At 43.4% G+C, this 23,496-nt stretch overlaps 1 protein-coding gene across 3 annotated transcripts in view; it reads right to left on the bottom strand.

The window, feature by feature from the left end:
* CADPS (calcium dependent secretion activator) overlaps window positions 1–23,496 on the bottom strand; it is a 240,013-nt gene that overhangs the window by 28,068 nt on the left and 188,449 nt on the right. For 2 of the 3 annotated variants that reach the window (XM_085300114.1, XM_085300115.1), the window contains 4 exons: window positions 13,960–14,115; window positions 11,080–11,227; window positions 4,134–4,208; window positions 2,942–3,025 (listed from right to left, as the gene is read on the bottom strand). In XM_085300114.1, the coding sequence (XP_085156240.1) occupies window positions 2,942–3,025; window positions 4,134–4,208; window positions 11,080–11,227; window positions 13,960–14,115 (463 nt within the window). Of the gene's footprint in view, window positions 1–2,941; window positions 3,026–4,133; window positions 4,209–11,079; window positions 11,228–13,959; window positions 14,116–17,573; window positions 17,721–23,496 lie in introns of all 3 variants that reach the window. The other variant, XM_085300112.1, reaches the window with a different exon arrangement.

Below are 23,496 nucleotides of genomic sequence, written 5' to 3'. Positions count from 1 at the left end.
ACCCGTGCGGCCCCGGCGTCTCGCCGTCGCCGCTCGCCCTCGCGCCCGAAGCGGAGGCAGCAAGAGTAATTTAGGCGGCTCTCCGCAACCGTCTCCCACCCGCCACCAACAAAAGCCTGAGCTGCTTCTCTTGCCCGCTGCCCCTTTAATCAGAATAATTACTTGTTTTTCTTTAAACTCAGAGTTGGCTTCATTAAGTGAAATTTCCAAACTGCCGGATGTTGTGCGATTTTTCGCTAGGCTGCCGTTTTTCACAAATTATGTGACTTTGCCATGAAGCGTCTCAGTTTACCATACAAATTTTGTGCAGAACAAAAATAAGATCCTTTACTTCTGTCTCCCTCGGGTAATAGACAGTCTTTACTTTTCATTACTGTAGGTGTAATCCTCTGCCYACAGAGGCCGTCCACACTAAAGGCAATTTTAGCAGCTGTCACKTCTGTGACTCAGTGGAACTTCACATGCAGACACCCATCCAGGGCCCAGACCACTGCTGCTGAGACACATTTAAATGTAACAACCAACAGGAAAAAAAAAAGAAAAAAAAAAGTCTGGCCAAATTTAGAAGGGTATTTTCTTCTCAAAGTGCTCTGCAARGAGAAGCGGCTAGTGAGAATTTATTAGGACAACAGATGCATTAATTCTATCCCCTGAATTTCAAAGCAAGAATTGGAAATGAGGATATCCTACTAGGTGATAAAACTGTCTGTCACAAGACCCCCGATTACATGTCATTTGCAGGGAGCCGGGAAAACATGTGATGAAAGAAGTCAGTAGCAGGGGGTGGGAGACTAATGCTTTCTAGAAGTCACAGGCTTGGACCATAACACTTTGTTGTATTTGTTCAGAGAGGGAAAACGTGGGAGGTGGTGCAAGCAGGCTGTAACAAGAGAGAGTTTCTCTATTTATCGTTGCAAATACTAAACACAGCAAAGCACACTACTACTGCAGGAAACAGGGATGCAGGCAGTGGGTCTCAGCAGTGCCAAAGAGGTCGGAGCTGCCGAGTCCAGCCTTGTACTAATACCCAGAGGAGTCCAAGCCGCACGCAGCACCCTCCCAAAAAACAAGCAGGCCCAAGCGAGAGACATCCCTTGCCTGGAAAGGAGCAAGCGGCTCTTCGGCAGGGTGCTGAGTTTTGGGGGACAAGGGCTCAGCACCCTGCAGAAGACGCCAGGGCGCTCCACACCCCAGACTACAGCTCCGCTGCGCACTCCTGCCGGACAGCAGGCAGGCAGGCAGGCAGAGACGCAAAATACTGCCCCAAATCGGAGCCTGGGACGCTGTCCGGAGCCTGAGCGCAGCCAGGGCTCGCTCGGCGCTCAAAGGGAGCAGCACCAGGCAGTGTAAACAGTCGGATGTGGTGGGAGCGGTGCAGCACCAACCAAGGAACAGCTTGGCTGCACTGAGAAGGAAGAGCTGCACGTTACACTGTCTACCCGGGCTGATGCTGGTACTTCCGATGCCTGAAAAGCTGCCGCCTCCACATCCTCTGCTGCTGGCACAAGAGCATCTCGTAACCCTTGGAGGCACTGAAACGAGGGGAGATATCCACCCCCAGCCCACACCTCTATAGGTGTGGGAGATAYCCATCCCGCACCTCTGCGAGCAGTGATGAGTGCACCCCGGGGCTGTAACTGCATGGCGGTGCTGGAGGTTGTTCAGGGAGAGGAACAGCACGTGGGGTGGCGGGTGGGAGATGCCCACTGCTGCTCACTCAGCRGAGTTTGCAGTGTCTCCGCAGCCGGCTGGTGGGGTGCCCTCCCTTTCTTCTCCCTCCAAAGTGACTCTACCAAGCCTGGGGAGTTAGGACGCGAGCTTAAAGCCAGTGTCCCCAGTGGTTCAGACAAGCTGCCAGTCTGTGCATACCACTGCCTCCGACCGCTGTTTCCTACCTTGGCAGGTAAGTCTTCCTACCTGCCTTCCCACCACCCCCATTTCCAAACACTGACTCTAGTTCAGCAAAAACAGTTGAACAATAGCAAACAACAGATAATTGCAAGTAGCTAAGAGAACTCCTGAAGGAGCTTTTGGAAGTCTTTCTCATCTGCAGAGAGATGCCGTCTCCCGCCAGCCCAGTCTCCATGAATGAGTGAGCGCAAGATGGATCGTGTGAATGTGTGCAATTGCCCCAGTGGACCAGGATTTTCATGCCACTTCCCAAGCAACCAGAGACACATGCGTTTGGCTGCACACCTCTGGGAGCCCAGGTAAGAGAAGCTAGGCTTGTAGAGCTAGTAGCTTTTGTGGCACATGTTTTCAGAAGACTTTCAAAAATCAGCTGCTATGTATTTGCCCTAAGGAACAGTCGTATCTCTTTTCTGGAATACAGATTGCTAAAACTTTGTTGATATGGAGATAAACTTCGCATGGATATTGTTCCTGTCCAGTACTCCCCTAGGAATATGCAATGTGACAAGCTATGGATTGGTTCTGCAAAGTTAGGGAGAAATGGAGCTTGGCTTCAGAGGCACCTTGTGCTGTATAACCTCATGGCATCTTTCCCTATCTTGTTCTCTTTTAGAAATAAGATGGTACCCCCTACCTCTCACTTATTTTTTTAACTTCTTAAAACGGTCACCATTATGGCCAGAAGAATGACAGGAACACCTCTTTAATGCAATGTGTCAACGAAGCAACTTCTTCACTTATGAACAGTGGATGTACAGTGCAATGTTTTTTTTTTTCTGCTTCATAATACTTCTCAACAGAGTAAACTCCAGCAACCAGAATGGTGTGCTACCGTATGATGTCTAGTGCCCCTCGGGTATTTAACTCCTGTACATCTCTATACAGTTTGTTTGTCTATTGGTGTGGGGTTACAGTGTTCAAATGTCACAGAATGACAGAATTATTATATAGCTAATCTTGTCCTGAGAGAGCAGAGAATACAAACGAGGAAAAAAAATAAAAAAGAAAAGAAGACTTTGTCTGTACTTACAGTAAATGACAGGAAAGAAGAAAACAAAGTCCCTTCATCGTATCTAGACAGCTTGGCCAAGACGCCTTCCAAAATGGTGACAAACTATGAATACAAAAAATACTGCAATTATTTTTAATACTTTAACAAGGGTGTAAAAATCAGGATTAGCTTCAAAGAAGTTGGTGGAGCCAAAGCATTTCCAAAGGAACAAACTCAGGCTGTTCCTAATGGACAACATGCCCCTGAGCACAGCAGGCTGGGGAGCAAGGAGGAAGGAACACCACCTTTCAAATGCAACATGGTTGGTTCACCTCTCGCTGGGTGGAAATCACCCCGTGGTACAATGGGYGATGGTGGGGACGGGAGGCGGGTGCAGCGTGGGTGTCACCCTGTATGGATGCCAATGCACCCTCTCCCGTCGGGAAGCTGAGTGCCTCTTGTTCCCAGGAAGACGTGGCAAGCATGCAGTTAGCTGGTTATTCTTGCAGAAGAATTGAACTGGCATATGTTGGTAGATTATGTTTAAAGGTCTCCACTGTATAATAGGGATGACTTGTTCTCAGAAAGTTTGAAACTAGAGGAAAAAAACACCCCACTTGCTTTATCTCTACCTACCAATCCCTCTCTATGTTTGTATAGTGCACCAGACCTAGACACAACCCTTGGAAAATGCTGGCAGCTAAACTAGAGGAGCCCTCTCTGATAAAAAGAACAGTTTCCAAACAATTAAATCTAACATTTTGGAATGCATTTCCCAGTACTGTYAACTGTAAATTAGTCAGGAGAGGGTGTGGCCATCTCGAATGAGACAAGTTATTTTGCCACACATCCTTAAGTGTAAGAGTGGTGACCACCTCTGAGCCACCCRCCACAGTCTAGCGCAGAAGCGTTTAGTGGTGCTACCTCTTGGCTGCAGCTACCCTCAGTGCTGTGGGGTGATGCTGACCAYGGGGCATTACCCCATAAGTACGAAACCTATTCCTTAACACCTCTTCTGGCCCAGTATGTCAATCCTACTTAACAGCATATTACATCTTATGCAGTTCCTAATCATCAAAGAGTCATCAAGAAAGGACTGGGAGATGTATGATCTTCACTGTGAGAAACAAGAAGCCAATTCAACATCTTAATGTGTCACATTTTAATGGAAATGCACATATTAGAAAAGGAATGTTAACAGTGAATCACTTCACCTGAAGCTGAAGGTTACCTTTGCCACCAGGAGTGTTATCATTTCTTTGACAGTTTCCTCAATTAGTTCATCTATTTTTGAATGGTACTGGTGCTAAAGAAAAATAAAAGGAGAGGCGGAGGAAAATATTAGCGTTGATCACAGCCAAGAGCTCCACGACTGTCAGCCACTTCCCTCGGTAAACTACAATATGCTGTAGCATTAACTAAAAAATTATGCAGCTTATTACTTTGTGCTCCACTAYGGTGGCCAGTGACTAGCATCTATACAAGACCTTCAATTCAGGAGGATCTTAGAGCAGTTTGTGAAGCATGGGCAAACCCTGCCCTCTTTGTGGGTCTGCAGCAGCCCCAGGCCTGTGCCGGAGGGGAGTCTTTGCCATGCRTAAGCATGCCAGCGATCCTCAGTGCTCACAAAGATCCCGAAGTCTTTGTGCTTCCGTTTGGCAAGCGTTGTCCAATTCACTTTGCACCTGAATCGCACCGGATAATTAAAGATACCTCCCGCTGGAGGGAAACGGGCAACCCTTTCCTAAGGCACGGGAAAACACACAGCTCTTAGGAAAGGAAGTGGAGAGTAGTTTCTGCATGGGAGGACTTGTGCAATGGGCCCAACCAGTGGGGATAMCGTTGTGCGCTTCCAGTCTCCTCCAGCAAAGCACCTGAACACGTGCTACGCACCGGGTTTGGCAGGCACATGGTTAAAATTAAGCATTTGTTTAAATGCTTTGCTTACTGACTATCAAATACCTAAAAAAAAAAAAAAAAACTCCAATGAACCATGACTGGTCTTTTCGTCTCATGCGAGCGCCAGCAGGCAGTGCAGCTCCGAGCGCTGCGTGTCAGCAGACACCACGGCAGCAGCTCAGCACCGGCCGACCRAGGCCAATGCCGGCGGCACCAGCCGCGCTGAATCTTCAACCCAGTTTCTGCACAAGCCAAACCTCGCTTCGCTTCGGAGCTCTGATGCAATCAGCTGCAATATGGCTAGAATAGGTACAAAAATACAGTCTTCTACTAATTTAGAAAAGACCTGTTTCCAATACAAGATTTAATTAGTGAAAACATACAGTATATTCTTATTTTCAATGGACTGAGAAAATACTGATTATGACTGCTTTCCAACACAAAACATTTGATTTTTCAGTCAAACATTTCAAGCACTGGTGCTAGTCACTATATTCATTACCACTTGGCATTAATATTGTTTTAAAATGTTAACATCAAATCACATTGAAAGAGACAAATCTGCTTTAAATACTAATCAGACTTTGGGGAATGAAGACTGTGAGGGCTTTACAAATGCTACACGTTGGTTTTAGTGTCTGATGGGTAGTACGAACAGTTTCTTTTTTTTCCACAACAACAACATATTAACACAGGAATTTGGAAAAAAGAAAAAAATGTAGGACACACTTACCCACTCTTTAGCAAACTTTCAGGTGATTGGGGACAGAAATAAAGAGAAAAGTGCAAAAGACAGGAAAAAGAACATATGAAGATAAACAATAAATAAAACAAAATCTTTAAAAAAAAGGGACCTTTTAAATGGGGCTATGAGAAAAGCAGCGTCATGCACAGAAACAATAAGCAATGGAAAATGAAATGCAATCAAAACCTCCTTTCACGGAAACAGCAGAGATTGCTACCTGTATCATTTTCAGGAAGTAAAACAGGGGGAAGGGGCAGGATTTTATGCTAACTACATACCGATAGTCTCCCATGGCTTTACTTCACTTGGCAGAGGAAGGCAACCCTGTCGATAAGCAGAGCTCAGGGTGCACACCACCACCAAAATCTCAACTGGACCAACTCAGCAGCTACACCGGGACAGTGTTACTGAATCGGGAGGACGCACTGGGTACAGACTGATGGGCCACCTCCTTCGATCTGCAAGGCCAGCTCAGAGGAAAAAACTCACACAAACAAGGTGTATTCACAACTGCAGTTCCCATTTCAGCATCCTGCTTTGCAGGTCAAGATGCACATAAGTTCCTTATAGCAAGTATAGTTATTCATGACTCATCTGTTTAACGTAGACTTATACTTTTTTTGTTCCCAGATCCGAGCTGGCAGGTCCCCCACACRCTTGGAGACATAGCCCCAGGGTTAGGGGACCTGTAACAGCTGGATACAGGTAGGAGCTGCTGAAGTCCTCAGGTACAAGGCCAGAACATCTTTGGGAAAACAATGAAGGAGAAGGGGTGCTGCACATACAGGGAATATCTTCCCCACGTTGTTTTCCTTCTGCAAGTGCATCTTCTGTGGGCTCAGAAGACAGCTCAACCAAGAAGTCAGGTTATTCCYTTCCTGAGCAGGAGAGAGTGGGCAGGCAACAAGGAGATGAGGGAAAGAGCAAGGGCAGCTAAGGGTCTACTAGGCTCTGGGGTGCCTTGAGGAGGGAGGAAATGCAGGAGACATGGGAGATGACCRACGGGCTGCTAGGAGAGGGCCAGGCTGGCAGGGAAGAAGAGGGGAGCTCAGCTGAACCAATGATGGTAGCATCTGCTTGTGCCATGTGACCAGAGCAATGGGCTACAGGAGAGTGGGCGACCTGGGCCTCAGCAAGTTGTCCCAGGTGGTTGACTGTCACTCACAGGGAGGCCATTTGGAGAACAACCTGACTGAGATTTTGTCTGAATGAAGGTCTTCACAGAACTACCACTAAACTGCTAGCCCAGGCTACAGGTCCTGCTCCCTCTTCTTAAGTGCTGGACAAGATGGTGCCAATTTCCCCAATCTGAGGCCTGCAGAAGAACATGAGCTGTTCAACTGCACTGCAGTGGGAGAGGGATGTTCATCCATTCATTTCTGAGTCCTTTCCTCCATATCTCTACCCTTTCCRGGCACTTTCTGTGCAAAGCTCCTGCTCTAGATCTTTCTAGCCCTCTGTCATGTTGTTGCAATCTGCTCTGGGCAGTAGGATGCAGGTGGTGCTGCTGGAGGATGCCATGCAGGTAGACAGTGGTGATGCTGCAGGCAGCGTTTCCTGCGCAYGTCAGCAAGACTGCTCTGGAGGATGGGAGTACAAACGTGCTACTGAGCGCAGAAAAATGGAGGTTGCAACATAGCTCATGCACATGTACGGAGCTATGAAGCCAGGGCCTGGTTTTGAAAAGCACGCACATTCAACTGGATGCACGTGTGTGCCGGTGGGCAYGCCCACGCTGGCTCCAGTGCACTCAAAAACTGGTGCTTGCCCATCAAAACGCAAGCGGGGCTGGCTCTGGGTGTGTGCACTGGAGATTACGAGTGTACTGCCACAGGTGCTCAGAAGTGCATGTGCTTTTGAAAATTCTTGCCCTTYGTAAATGAAGGTTATGAAATTCAAATCAAAGTTCCCCTAACTCAGTATTAAGTTTTGCGTATTAGTCCAAAAGACATGCTTAATTCACCTCATTATCATACTATTTGAATCAAGGGATTTTGTCTGCTGGATGTAAGGGATGAGATTTATTGTTAACTGTTTTCATTGGATAAATTATGATTTTTAACTCAAAGAATGGCTAGGCGTGTGCAAAAATAATACAGTGTGAAATCTGTAGACCAAYTATCTTCAATTAAAAGCCTGTTTAAAAGAGCGCTGATGGCAATTAAAATGCAGCATTGAGAAAAAGGAATGACAGCAGGAAAGGGCCCTCCATAGCTGAGCACGCACCGTGGCGGTGTCTCTAGGACTCAGACCACTCGGTCCCATCAGAGGCTAGAAACTCTGGAGCAAGTTCAGATGTGGAAGCTGCCCGGCGCCAGGGCAAACAGTGAAGCAGGGTGCGACCCAGCATGCTGCACTAGTTCTGCTTCTTACCCTTATGATCCTCAGCTCTGTGAAGATGCMCGTGCTGCACTGCACGCACTGGAGCTGCACTTGCATGCCCCCCTTAGGAAAAGCTCTCGTCCAGGATGGGGTACGACAAGGCTGTGTTCTGCAAAATGACTGTCTAGTGCTTCTTTTATAGAAGTCTGGCTCATGAGCTAGAGCTTCTAACAGCTCTTTTTACATTTCTTACGAAAATGCCTGGGGTTAAAGATCATGTAACTGGTTTGCTTTACTCAGTGTAATCACAACTTTTGATTGAGTTCATCATAGTTTTCTATTAGCTCAATTATTACAATCCATAATCAGTGCACTACAATGATTCAACTTGACTTTATGTGATGAGTATCTTGCCTTGTCATGTAACAGATTGTGTGTACGTTGTATTTCTCTAAGGACCATCTGACCTTGGATATTAAATAGAAACATACTAGACCAACTGAGAAACATTTAATACATACATTTATCCCCTTAGATGTATTAAAAATTCAGAGGAAAAATAAATATTTAAGATGGTAAAGTATGTTTACCAAATGTTTTAACAGCTGCCTTTAGAGACAAGGAAATGGAAATGAAATGATGGGTGTTTGTTTCGCAGGGTAATAGTCTGAAAATGCATTCACATATTTGTTAAAGTGAATATAACTGAAGGTAGTCTTAAAAGAAAGGGCCATTAGGGTGGGAGGGAAATGATAGAAGTGAGGTCAAAGAATGCGTTGAGAGAGTCTGTCTCGCTGCCCACGTACAGCTTTGACAGTGATAAAAATCAATGGTTTGTTTCCAATCAAAATGTCTCCCTTGGCTAGGTCTGAGCAAACTCGGATGTGCAAACAGTCTCTTTRACAATTTTAGCCCTTTTTGCTGTTTTTGAACCGTCTGCAAGGGGGATCACAGTCTCTGGGCACGCTGCCACTGCCGCCGGCTGCGGGCGAGAAGACGCTCTGGTGGCAGTGGCAGTGCCCAGGGCCAGGKGCTGCTGGTGGCCCCGTTGGTGGCAAGGGCAGGGGGACCCAGTGCTGCACGCACCTAATGCCCACTGGGCCGAACTGGCGGGGAAGACACAGACTCAAAAGCTGGTTTCTCGTCTCCCTGTTGTCCGACTGTCTCAGGGGGACTGCAAGAGCTGGGGTGGCATTTTGTCCACCTCCTGTGGACTCTAATTACAGACGAACATCTCAATGCACAGGTTTTCAAAGCTTCAAGAAGAGGAGATGGAGGCAGCCAAAATACRGAGCGACATGAGCAAACGGAGGGGGAGGAARGAAAACTCATTAAAAGGAAGAAAAGAAAAAGGGAGGGAGTATAAAAYATTGCTGCCCTAAATGGTAACTTATGCACTGATAATTTACATCTGCTTTACAGGTCTATTAGTTCAGCTATTTGTTAAAAACCTCACAGCACAGCGACTTGCYGCAGTGGTGCTGCTGTCTTGGAGCTGCCATAGGCACACGCAGATTTCCCGAGACGAGCACTAATGCCAGGGGCTCACGGGAGCCGTGCAGAAACAGCTGGACTGCTGCTTGATCTCCTTTGACTTGTAACTTGGCTAGGGYCAAACGTGCCACGCAACCGATGCTCAAAATTCAGAGCAAACTGTGATTACTACAGAGCATCGTAAGTTAATGTGGGAAGATACAGTGAGGGTCTGGTCATGCTAGACCCAGATGCAGCTAAGCTTATCAGGGTGGTGTTATCTGAATAATAAACCCACTGATTTTATTAATAAAACAAACTTGCCCTGTCATGGTATTTGGAGTCGGGCTGATCTCCAAAACCTCACTGTCCCAGGGATGGTGGCAGGGTGGTTTGAAGGGCTTGGTCCTGGTTTGCAGCRGGGAGCCCTGCAGCTGTGGCTCTCCCAGCCAAAGTGGGGGCAGATGCTGGAGGCAGCTGGGGGCTGAGTGACTGGGGGAGATACAAATGGCACGAATAAAGGATCAGGAAACCGTGCTCCGACAACAACAGCCTGCTGAGAATCTGCCCTCAGCTGACCCAGAGGATGAGGGAAGAACCTGATGACAAGCAGTCTGAAACCTCTCTTGCAAAGTGACTGTCACAAATAAAATGTCAAAATCGAAACGTGTAAAAAAAATTAAAAGGAAAAGTTGGGCCTGATACAAACTCCACTGATGTCAGGGCAGGGATCCCTGCTGCATCCAGTGGCCTTTGGAGCTAGCCCTCACAGAGGAGCAGAGATCAGGATGAGGTTAGGAAAAAAAAAGAACAAACAACTTGCAGTGATTTAGTGTAAAATCTGACCATGCAAAGTTGTAGTGRAAGAGCTTATACAGGAAATGCTGACAAGCAGTGAGATAGGAGAGCCAAACGGTATTTGTGAATTTATTCTGGACCGTTATATGAATATTTAATTTGGCTTCAAGCCACTGTAACAAAATGATCATTGTGATGCATTCAATCTAGACCAATTTAGCATGTCTTTCTAATTCACAGATCAATTCATGGAAACTTCAAGCTGCAACAATGACTTCAGAAGAAAAAATATAACACCAATAATTAAAACAGGTTTGTTATTTGACAACTTGAGTCATTAAAACCCTGGAAATCTAGGCTCACCAAACTTGTTGATTATAGCCAATATTCAAGGAAGTCACCTCACCTGGAATTTTCAATCTACTTTTTGCAAATTATCTTTTTTTTTTTTTTTTTTTTTTTCTTAAAATGTGTTCTCCCCATATATAAATGTAATTCTCAAGTACAGTATAATTTGATATAAATTGTTTTTTTTTTTTTTTTAACAAGAATCACAGCAACAACGTGGCACTTCTGTTTTCCTGAGGTTTGGAGGTTTGGCTATAGAAAATAGTCACAGACAAGAAGTCTGTTGCCTACAGCTGGCTCCAAGGTGGAATTAATGACTCAATAAATATGGTTATCATGCAGCAGCAGGCTTTAGAGACACCTTATGCATACCACAGTCCTTGCAAAAAATCACTTCTGTATGACAGGGATTCTGACTGTTTATATTCATTAGATTTCTCTGAGAATTCCCCCCTGCATATTCACCGGCACACTCTATATTGAAGGCTAAATCCGTAACTGATACAACATCTCTGAAACTAGCAGAACAGGAGATAGGAAATTTCATGACACTGCCTTTAAATTCTGTGAAAAGAAGAACCTGAATTTTTACCTCTTGGCCCATTTCCATACTGCAAAGCTTTGTTGACTGAGCTTTCGCATCCACCATGACATTAAACATGGTGCATATTGATTGAGGGACCCGGAAATCTGTTGATCGGCTCGTTTTTTGCAGCTTTACTTCGAATGCAATCCTGGTTCTATTAAAGAAAGTAGGAAAAGATGTTTTAGTTGCTTTTTCAAATACTGAAGCTAGTAACAAAGTGAAACACAATGCTTAGAAGAGTCAACAAAAGGCAAAGCTGAATGCTGCTGGGAGTGTTAGAGTACAATTGTTACCAACATGTTTTTACTAAAAATGATTTTCCAGTTTAAAACGAAACATGCTTTACAGAATACCTACTATTTATAAAGTGTGGAACAGTTTCAGAGAAACTATGACTTTCTCATGCTTGATAAACAGTGTGATGACGTTACGAACAGCAGTGTCAATGCACACCTATAAATTGGTTGCATCAGCTAATTTATAATCACAGTGGAAACACAGACAAATAGCAAGTCTGATGCATTGAAGGAAGTTCCTACTGCTGCATAATACAAACTACAAAGGACAAATTTGTTCATTTCTTGGCCTGAAGGACACTACCAAATCATTCTGTTTTTACATCTACCTGATGTATTCGGTTGCCAAAACTTCTTAATTCTCTCATAAGTTTATAGAAGTGAATTATCTGAAGAATGAATACTTAGTATCAGCTGCAGTTTAGGAATAACTTTAATCTTGGAAGATCCCCCAAGGATTATGTAAATGAAAACTAATTTATAAATGAGAAACTCTCSTCCTTGAGATCAGATCTAAGCTGGTACCTACGTCCTCCTGCCTGGATTCGTTAGCAAAAACRAGCCCTTCTTGCACGGACTGCTTTCCTGACAGCACTGAAATACAACCGAGTGTGGAAGGTGCGGTGCCTGCTCAATGGTATTCAACGGTTTAGAGACAGACGCGAAGAAAATGTTGTGTCAAACCGAAATTGCTAAAGAAACCTTAGCCAGGCCCTGTTTGCAGGTGATATAAATAGGGAAAGCAGCATATTGGTTTACATCAGCAGTGGCATTTGAACTGATTTAATTACCAGTGCCAGATTTAGCCTGGACTCGGGGACTAAAATCTTGATAATTACTGAAGGGACCACAAGTGACTGGGATTTTCCATCTCCTAGCAGAGATGAGCATGTTCTTACTTACTTATGTTCAGAATCATTATATTTAGTCACAGCATTTTAAGCTGGGCCAGGTTTTTAGAGGGGTAATATATTTTTAAAAGGTTGAAGCACTTGAGAAAAAAGCCCCAGCTTTCAAGCACACAAGCCTTTCTTCAGATGTACCTAGAAACTTGCTTATTTTTCTGAGTTATCYCAGCTAGCCTTTCTTAGTTCTGTAGATCATTAGTTAAAACTACACTACAGGCAAAGGTATTTACAATATASTTATTAAAAATGAAGCAAAGGTGTCCAGTACCATTTTTTTTAAAAAAAGAAAATAAGCATTATGCTCATGGAATTGGGTGGCATATCAGATAGCAGAGCTCCAGGCTGTGCGCACAGACGGCCTTCAGGGAGCCAGGTGGAAGCAAAGCACAGAGTAGCACAGAGCTGAGCCCAAGTGCCGAAGAACTACATTTATCACTTCAGATTGCAAATCAGCATCCACGTTGCTGCAGGAATAACCCCACTTTGTCTCAAATAGAGCATTTGCTGTTTACAGAACCCCAAACATCGTTTGGCTTGCTCTTAAAGAATGGTCAGACAACTGAAACACAACTGAAACTCAGCTCTCATGCCAGTGAAAGGACTGAAGACCAGCTGCAGCAATAAATGGTAACCTGCTCAATGCAAAAGACATTGCAACCACTGTGTTGCACTTAAAATTTACTGGGTGTTATTCCAGGATGGCAAGAGCAAGTCTCAAACTGTCTGTGTTCCAATGTGTGAGTCTACTGCCTCGATCGCAGGGACCGAACRTGCCTTCTCGGATGCTGACGTTGTATATCCAGACTGCGAGGAACTTGTGAACAATAAATCCCACGCTTGCATTTGCAGAGTGGCCAGMTAACTGTGCTACAGAACAGCCACATCACACAACCCAGGGCTATTATTAGCACATGCTAGCTGTAATAGGCACGCTTTCTTCCTTTGGTGCTTCTCTTTGGCCATTAATTTTTTGTGCAACAGAGAATGCAACGTTCATTTCTTCCTCCTGCCTAATCAACTCTGAAGCCAAATGAACATAAATAACTACGGGAAGTTTGATAATCAAAACTTAACATTTTGTTTTCAGAATGACAGCTGCTCGTACATTTAGAAGTTTTTTTAAAGGAAACCTCTCTGYTTTGAAGTTCTGCAGGTAACCATCATATAATGTGGCAGCTGATATAATGGCTGCTCTCAACCAAACCTAGGGAGGCCAGGGTGCCTTGCTTCACAATACGCCCTTTTTGTGATTATATTTAGCTTCTTTTTTTCATGCATCTGTGGTTCTCACGTGGGTGCTGGGATCTCAGGGCTATGCCTTCAGCACTCAACCCCACTGACACCAAACTGCATTAAAAGGACTTGCCCTCATGTGAGGCCCCCAACAACAAGGAACACCCCATACAGACTGAAATAGTAGGTGATTTATTGCTGGGTAGTTAGKGTTTGTGCTCTCCAGAGCCTGAGCAGACAAAGGCTTGCTTGGGAGAGCCCAGAATGGACAGTCATAGGTGGCTTTCCACCAAGCTGTGCTGGGCAGAAATGACTCACGGTCGCTAATAAATGATGGCTGAAGTGAAGCTGAAAGACAAAACACTGCATTGCCAATAAGACAGAAAAAAATGATGCCCCCTTTGTGAGCTCCTTTGAGGAAGCTGCCCAGTGGCTTTGAGCACACGTACCTCTTCACGCAGGACTCGATCATGTCACTTGCCATAAGCTTCAAGCGTTGCTCTAAGTGTTTTCCAAACTCCTCCTCAGGCCAGTGCAAATCTCGAATGAAGGTCTGCAGGGCATCGAGTTTCCAGAAAAGATCTTCYGAGGTGCCTGATCCGTTGCTGGCAGGGTAAAACGGAAACAAAAGTCATAAGTGGCATCAGACTTTGCGTACCCTGATGTGGAGACCATTCCTGTAACAGGCGTGGGGCAGACAGTAGTTTCATACACAGGACAACGCTGGCAATCTCCACCATCAGGATTTTGAGTTTTACCATACAGTTGCCTAATCTACCTTGCTGTCATAACCCACAAAGCTTTCCAGACCAGATGAATAAGACAACATTATGAATTACACATATTAACAGGAAGAATGTGTGTATGGTAAAAATCAGCCTTAGTTAATAACCACATTAATGTACGTGATTATTAAGAATTAAGGCTAGAAATTGTGGCAGAAAATCCCTGTTTAATAATAACTACCATACTAGAAAGTATGCAGTTATTAAAATTTAGGGTTTCATGCAATTCACCCCCCTCCAGTTTATACAGCTAGTTTGCCTTGGCCCCCCTGGGGGGATCCCCGTTTCCAGGTAAGGGACAGTGCTAACAAGTGGTGAGCGAGGACACACTTTATCTCTTGAACAGCTGGAAAAAAATCGGAGTAAGTCAATTGAACTAAGGACCCTAGACATCTCATATCCAGGAGCTTTGGCTGGATTGACTGCTGCACCATTTTGCAGATCTGCCTCTTGCAAAGGCATCTGTAGGACAACAGATTTCTGGGCTTTTGGATTTACTTTGCAACATCTTTGATCTGTCACAAAACTCTGAATTTCTCTCCAAAGCATAGAGTCTCTTACCGACACCTCTGTCCAGATGGAGCTCTTTGGCCCTGCAGTGTGTAGCTACCGTGGTGCTTTTCACAGTATAATCATAYCTCAAACCTCCACTTACAGAATAAAAACACAGGCCTTGATTGTGCTCTGTTTGTGCAGAGAAATTTATGCGTCTGTAACCCTTTTCTTTCCCCCTCTCTCACTTTTTTGGCAGAACAATTACCGAGGGAGCTTCAAGAGTTTCAACCCCCTCCTCGCATACCACTAATGCTAACACAGTAATTCATAAGATATTTAACACACCATGCATTACCACTTGTGCCGACATCATCTATAGAAACAGATGAGGGAGGGTGTTTCTATTGTGACAGATGCCAGCTGCATTGAGTTAATGCTAGAGGAAATCAGAGCTAATGCATACAGGGCTACTGCAAGGTGAAACCCAAATTCCCAACATGCTAGAGGGGTCCTATGGGGTCCTGGGCTCACAGAGGTAACAATATAAAGAATGAATCGTCTCGATCATAAAATAAATGTATCTGACACTAAGCGACAGGTAACATGTCCTTGATGGAAGGGAAGAGTGAATAAAAGGAAACCAGGAAAATGAAAAGATAAAGAATCAGGCATTTCCTTTAACTGTGTCTTTTATCGGAGGACAAGTTTGTGGAACAGCCTCAAGTATTCACCTAGCCACCACTTTTTAGTTTCTCCTGGTTCAGACCTGCACTTGGGTATAAGTAACTTTTTGGTAGTTTAAACTCAGTTTTGGAACTTCAAGAATTTATATTTTAAATAATTAAACACGTACAAATGCAATAATTAGTATTTACTACAGCAATATTTTGACACCCATTTGGGCTCTGTACAAGTAAACAATGTATTATATGTATTTCCAAGGTACACTCTTAATATTTTGTTTGTGAGCTCCACAGTCACTCACTGCACCTTGTGACATGCCTTTTATGCTCAAGTTTCACATTTTCAGAGAGCTTACCCAGTTTTCTGTCATGACATGATTCTTATCTTTTCAAGAGCAATCCACAAAGCATGCACAGAGAAAAAGATTAAAACTTCCAAGTAATTATTTACAGACAACTGCCTAGTCTAGCCTTTAACACAGCTATCTTAGCATGAATATGAGTTGTATAGCTTTGACACATAAATGACTGTGTTGATGTTTTAAAAGTTATTTTAAAGTTGTTGAAAGAGAAAACATCAGTGTTTGCTTTACTTCTCGCGCACTACCACTACTTTCCAACCAAGCTTGCGCGCAGCAGAGGCAGTGTGGTGGACTCCAGGTGTAGATGTAATTGAGGGTGTTGCCTAACTTCTGGCTCCCTTGACCCTGCTGCCACTCTCCAGTGGCCGCTGTCAGCACCCATCAGCCCTGATGGAGGACGAGCACGTGCCCAGGAGCAAGTGCCCAGAGAAACAGCAGTGTGCACTCGCCTGTAACTCCCTTGAGTGAGGATGCTACCGTGAACCGATACSCTCCTGCTTTGTAGGGGAGCTTTGGAGGCTTCCCTGTGTCTTAACTTCTAAGAGAGGAGAGAGACCAGGGAAAAAGGAACCAGAAAAAGAGTTTTTTTTGGCTGTGTGCTGGTCACAGCTTGGTTCCTCAAGCTGCTGCTGGGGGTCTGGATTCACTGTGGGACAACGTGGAGCCTGAGGAGCTGRAGCACTTAGGCATGGGGCGGCGCAGCAGAATATGGGAAGGCTCATCACCATGAGCCTGCAGGAGGGCACAAGGCAGCTCCACACCCCATGGGTGCTGCCAGCTCTGGGGCTAGGGGAATGGCTGGCTGAGACCATCCTGTGTCGGCATGATCCTGAATAATCCTGTGGGAATTTGCAAGGAGAACTGGTGAGGTATCAGCTTTTGTGCTTGGAGCTCTCAGGAGAACAGCTACTTTGAATGCAGAGGAACTGGTTTATTCCTCTGCGTGCCGCCCTCTGTGCTGCTCAGTGGCTGGGACTTTTAATGGAAATCTGCTATGAAAACAGAAGTTGCTGAATTTATGCTGAGCCCAGAGGTTTGTAGTACCTTCCTCCTGAGTACTGTGTGCACATCCAGGGACACTCTGAAAGGCAATGGGAAGAGCAACAAGGCTCCTACAAGGCTCCTGTGTGCCTAAGCCACAATCTAAATTTCCTAAGCCACAATCTAAAGCTGACATTAAAGTTATATTTCTTTAGTTGGCCATTGGATTATTCAGGCTATGAAATTTAGCTGCAATCTGGAGCCTCCCACCAACTGAATAGGAACAGTCGCAGTGTGTGGTCCTCTTTGGTAAACTGTTTCATCAAAATTCAGATAAAAATTATCATCTGGGGAATGTGGAGCTTGCATTAAACAAAATTCACATTTAGATCTACATCTGGTCCACAGAAATTGGTTCATCTTATCTTTTGGACAAAACTCTTTGCTGAGACACATTATCTCACATTATATGCTTTGTGGTTCATATGTCATTCAGACCATGCCCYGTTATTGACAGTTATTTTGTAAAGCAAGGTATTTGCTCAAACTCTCAGTGGGTGTCACATAAATTTTAAAGATTTAAACAAAAACCTCTCAAAATACGCATGCCAGAAATTCACGAGTGTCTCATTCAGGAAACGTCTAATTAACTGTATCACTCTCTAAAGTTTTATATAATGCACAGAAACAAACAATACATATCCATGCCAAGATTACTTTAAATTTAAATGAGATCTAATTTGAACTGAATACACACTCAGAATCATAAATAGCAGCCATCCATGACGGTGCAGAAAAGCTAGGCATTTGTGGGATGCCTAGCGGGATGTTAACTGGTAGATTTGGTACTTTAGGGAGATTCACATTTGGTAGATTCACATTGGGCAGATTACTTGTTAAACTCCTGTGGAAGAAACAGACAGAAAGAAAAAATACCATAACAGTGACAATGCAGATGTAGCAGAAGCACATGACACTCATAAACAAATCTGCAAAGTTCACAGCACGACAACAGTTAAAAAAATAAAGCAAAACATTTCAGAAAGAAGCATGAGTATGGAAGCTTAAGTGCACTGTTTTTGCAGTCTGCAATAAAAAGCAAGTTACTTAAAAAAACGGAACGGAAGAAGAGGAATCACAAAGTAGCAAATTAACAGAGTACTCAAACACCCACACAAAAACTTTCAAGTCCTAATATCATTTCAAAAGTGCAGAGATCAGCCTTTACTGGAAAACAGCTATCTCATAAGCAAGCAAATCTCAGTTCCTACATACTCAGGTAGGTAGAATGGATACGTGAAATAGCTACACTAAGAGATCTACTAGAAAAATTGGAATGCTTCTCTTGATAAGGATTCAAAATAATAAACACAGAGTTGGAAATTCTAGCCCTGCTGTAGTCCATAGAAGTTTTTCTTGCCACTGAATTCAGCGGAGTCAGGATTTAATTCCAAGARCTTCCTGTTTTTCTTGTGCTGTCCAGATAAAAAACATGGGCTCATCTGCAGCAATGAAGTGGGGAACCACAAGGTTCTTCCTAACCAAAGACCAGTGCCCTGATCCTGCCTGGGGAGTCTTGTGAGCAGAGAAAACGAGTCCTGCAGGTATGCTCAAATCTATGTACGTGAACTGCGAATGAATTGCATTTAATAAATCCAGGATTGGTACACGAATGTTTCTTGGCTGGAAATGGGCCACGAGGTGATTAAGACATTCAAAGGTTAATTTATGAAACGTGCAGTTGGGCATCATGACTGTAATAAACATTTTCAGATGTGAAACTGTTATGCAAAAGCAGATCTTTAAAACAATGGGTCAGTGTATCAATTTAACGCAATATACTCGCTGGAAACTGCGTGCAGAATAATAACACTGCATGCCTAGAGTTTGCAAAACACCCTGATGTATTTCCCTATGTTAGGTCCCTAGATGTTATAATTGGTCTGGCTCTATTTTAATGAGTACCCCATCACAGCTATACTTTACATACAAAATAAAAATGTCATGTGGTTTGGGAGAGCAAGAGACAGAACTCGATTACCTAATTCCCATATTTCCTGGCTAACAGAAAAGAAGCCAGTTTCAGAAGTATATTTTGTTTCTGCCTTAACATAATAATACTGTGCAGCACATTATGACAGAGTCATGGATGGTCTTTACAATCTCATTTCAGGAACAAATCCATATGCTTTTATAGCATTTTTATTGGATCATTACTTGGGCTCAGTAAAAATGGAATCGGGACTTCAGGATTTCAGCTTCATCTTGTTCTAGCAGCTTTTCTCCTAACGTGCACGGACACAGCTTCAGCATTTAAATTTCCCTTATCTTAACGACTGCACCAGAACATGCCATCTTAGAAGGTCTCTCCCATTCCCCTGGAGGAAATTAGAAGTTGTTACACAGGCAGCATCACACAGAGCCTTGGAAAGCCATCAAATTTGATATTCTGTTTTCCAAGGAATATTACACTCTTAGCAGTTTTCTTGAGTCACAAGTGTATTTTGAATAACATTTCTTACTATAAATTTCGTAAATCAAAACCCAAAGTAGTGGGGTTTTGCTGGCTATACAGCATAAATATTTGCTAATGCAGGCAAAGATCTGAACTATGTCACTGTAAGAATTCAGTTTGTCATTAGTGACAAACCTKAGGGAACTGATAGTGACTTGGATCCTCATTCTCCCTCTGTGAATAAAATCAGGAAAAAAACACAATCTAAAGTCCTTCACCAGCGAAAAAAAGCTAGGTTCTGGTCTTCCTTTGTTTCTGTACCTCTCAGCGGTTTCGCCTGGACGCGATCTGCCTGCTCTCCTTATTAAGCAGTAAGCAGATAAGGGAACTTGCTAACRCAGCAAGCCCGTCCGTTGTTCCCATTCATGCTGTATATGCCCACTAAGGTGCCATGATTATTGAATGATTCACAGACTCCATAGTGATTGAGAGTGTTAAATCTTCAGAAATGGCAGTGCAAGTGGTAAAATACTGATATGGAATAAATAAAGAAATAGCAAGAGGTGGACAACATATAAATGTATAAGGAAACGCAACTTAAATAACTTAGCCAGATGGTAAATACATAAATCAGAGGACCTTTGGCTTTAATATTAAAATTCAAGAAGTGACAGTGTTATATTAATAAAAACACTGTATTAATAAAATATGACTTCTAGAGTAAACAGTATACTATATTCACATGGAAACATATTTCTTTTATACAACACATTATTTTGCTGATGCAAGGATATGTTGCAAGAATAAGTTAATACTCTTAAAACAAGACAAAACAGCAAAATAATGCAGTGTATTATGTTAACATACAGTAACTAATTTTAARAACATTCTCCTGAATTGACATGCATAGTTTTGCAGGTTCAACTGATCTAATTATCTGACTAACAGTTGCAGTGAGACCTGTAAAAAATGATTAATATTACCAACAAATGTTCAAGCCTGCAGTTGCTCAGACCATAAAACTACAGGTCCAAGATGAGAAACTGTTTCTAAAAGCTTGCCATGCTTATTTAAGAGAGGTGGCTAAATATAATCTCAGCCAGCAGGCAGGGAATCTGGGCATTTGGATCACCAAAGATGAGGGCTGCCTGATTTAAGAAGACTYGGTATCAGGACTGGACCTTGGCATATTTGACTGACGAATTACACTATGAAGCGGTATTGATCGTTTTCTAGTGTTTTGCTGATTCTCTCTCATCTTTGCTTATTAGCTATGCAAATGGCTCAACCTGTATTGCCTATTAMATTCTCGGTGCAATTAGACAGGCAGCATCCTCTGCGACGGCATCCSAAGGCTCACCCTGTACCCGTAGTTCTGACCGCACAAAACAAGTACCATCACACAGGGGCTACTGCTGTAGAGTTACCCTAAGACTGAAACGTAGGCAGAAAATTACTTTTACTGAGTTGTCCCCTGGTTTCAGGACGGAGCTAAAGGAGAGCCTTGCCCATACTTAGACGCTCAGTTTGTGTGTGCCCCTGCAGTGATTTACCGAYTGAGGAGGCAGCCTGTCTCTTCCATCACTATAAATGCTTATTACCTAGCCTGAACAAGCCTAGGTAGTAGGCTCCCAGAGCAAGTCTTTCTACAGAAGCCTTAGTACGAAGCAAAGAGCTTGACAGAAGTAGGCAGTCAAATGTGTGTTCTCCTCTGCCTGATGCCCAGAAGATTAACAAACGTATTCATTATCACTACAACGGTGCCTCTTTTGAGGGGAAACACTTTTCACTAGCATTTTGTAGAACTTCATCAAATGATTAGTATAATCACAGCTTTTTGCTTAATTACTTTTTATAYTAGTGATAAATTTATAAATAGTTTGCAAAGGGTTAGTGAGCAATTAATAGATACTAAAGCCAGGACTACTATGTGCTAGAGACAGTCATAGGTCAATGAGTAACTTCCTCRTCAAGTAATAGAAAATGGTTGTCATTGCACTGATCTCAGAAAGATCTTTCAACACAGACACATGCACAGAGAAACACACACACACACACATACGTGTCTGCTGGCTGCAAGATAAATTGTTGTTCTTTGAGAAGCTAATATGAAAAAAATCACTGCACAACCCTACTTTTCAAAGACCTTTCAACTCACCAGAGAACAGAGCTACTCAGTATSCTCCGTATTTGGATCACTGTGCGTAAGGACAAGCTCTCCACATTTCTCTGCATGGATTCATACAAGCACACCAGCTGCTCTAGCTATAGGGCAAGGACCCCCTGCAAATTCAACAGCTCCGCAGAGGAAGACTATAGCCCTCATGAGCACATTACATCGATGCTTTTTCCCCCATATTTTCAATACTTAACAATATCTTTCTCACTGTTTGTGATTTCTGTACCTAACTTTGGCAGCATAAGGTGCAGAGTATTCAGCAATGAAAATAGAAGAATTACATGCTTGCAAAGTGCCATCTGCTCAGGTTATGGAGGGCTGCATATTTCAGCCTTGATTGCAAGCATGAGCATAGAGAAATCCTTTCAAAAGACTCTGGGTTATGGAATAATTTCCTGGCTGACGTGAGATAACGAGATTTTGTTCTTACAGCTCACTGTAGAGATCCAAAGCAGGCTCAGAGAAACTTATCTATACTGATTTACCTTTCCAGAYCAAGCTGAAAGCATTTCTTCAAATCAGAGGAAAGTTGTGGAACCATATTATACTTCATGGTGTCTCCAGTGCCAAAAAAACTGTGCTCCAAAGGCTGCAATGGAAGGTCATGACTTGGCTGGCCCAAAATATTTAGAAATCAGTGGTCTAAAAATCAACAGTGCTGCAGTATGGACAATAGAGCGAAGAAGGAAGTAGATACAGCAGGGCAAATCTTCTGCAAGTTCACTGCAGATCAGATAAGGAAGAACAGGTGGCGTGCCCAGGAGGCAAAAGATGAAGATACCTTAATATTTAGCTTTGAACAGTGCATGGAAACTGTCATAAGACGTTAGGAATGACACCCCTATTTTCCTTTTTCGCTCTATATGCCACCCTCTGTGCGTTTGCTGGTAAATCCCTTTGTCAGGTCAGATCCTGCTAAGCTGGCGTTTGCAACTCGCACGTCTGTRTGTGAGACACAAGAACAAAATACCAACTAGTGAAGAAAAAGAGAATGGCTCTTTTCACCAGATGGACACAAGCTTCTTGTGAAAAGCACCCACTTTCCTGCTGGAACAGATCTTTTAAATACCCCAAGCTCTAAGATGGATAGATATTCCATCCTGGGCTCTCACTTGTCACTGCAATGCACAAAGCATTCAGTAAGTCCTGAAAGTGCAAAACCACGATGACTAAGAAAAGATCTTTTAAAAACTATCAACATTAACTTGAAAATGATAGATTTTGGCATATCTGAGGACAAAGCATTTTGACAGGCAAGTACCATTGGCAAGTACTTACGCACATCTATAGTTTAGCCACAAAGGTAATTAAAAGCCAGAATAGTAACAGCTTCTGATAAAAGCAAAAAAAAGTAGATTTAGTTGCCTATTTAATGCTTGACTGAGGTGGACAGTTCCACAAAGTTAATTGCCTCTATTTCATAACAGACAAGGAAATACAAACATATTTGTTACTAAAGCAGGGCTATAAAACTAAAGTTAATGCTAACTTTGAAGTGAAATTCTGCTTGAAGGAGTGGCTGTAAAAATGGCATTCTCCTACTCGAAAGATCTATTTCTTGTATGTTTTCTGGGTCACATCTGCTTATTTGAAACATGATTTTTTAGGATTTTTAATCCTGTTAGCCTGCAGATCAAAGATAGCAAATAGAAAGTGAGAGAGACTCCTGAACGCCAGCCACTTAACCCCACTCAAAACAGAGGGGATGGTCAGGTGTCAAGAAAAGGCCTGAGATTTGGCAGGCAGAACCCTTACGGATGCCGAGGATGCACAAGAGAGAAAAGAAAAAACTTGGGTGATCAGATTCCAGGTTGCATATGGGAGGCTGGCTGCCGAACAAAATCTCTTTTCCTTGTAAACTGAACATATTTGGTGTGAAAAGCCCTGAAAGACCACACGTTCTTTTATACAGCAACCTTTGAGAGCACAATGCCACTTAACTTCTGCTAGAGAATCACAAAAAAGCAGGGAAAATAGACTCTCCTGAGGTCACCCAGTGTGAACCCCCAGTCCGAGGTGCCATCAAACTCCCGTTGTTTGCATAGG

This window comes from Rhea americana, unplaced genomic scaffold, assembly GCF_003343005.1.
Source record: "Rhea americana isolate MKP2758 unplaced genomic scaffold, rheAme1 scaffold_16, whole genome shotgun sequence".
Classification (NCBI taxonomy): Eukaryota; Metazoa; Chordata; class Aves; order Rheiformes; family Rheidae; genus Rhea; species Rhea americana.
This window is presented reverse-complemented; position numbering and strand designations above follow the sequence as displayed.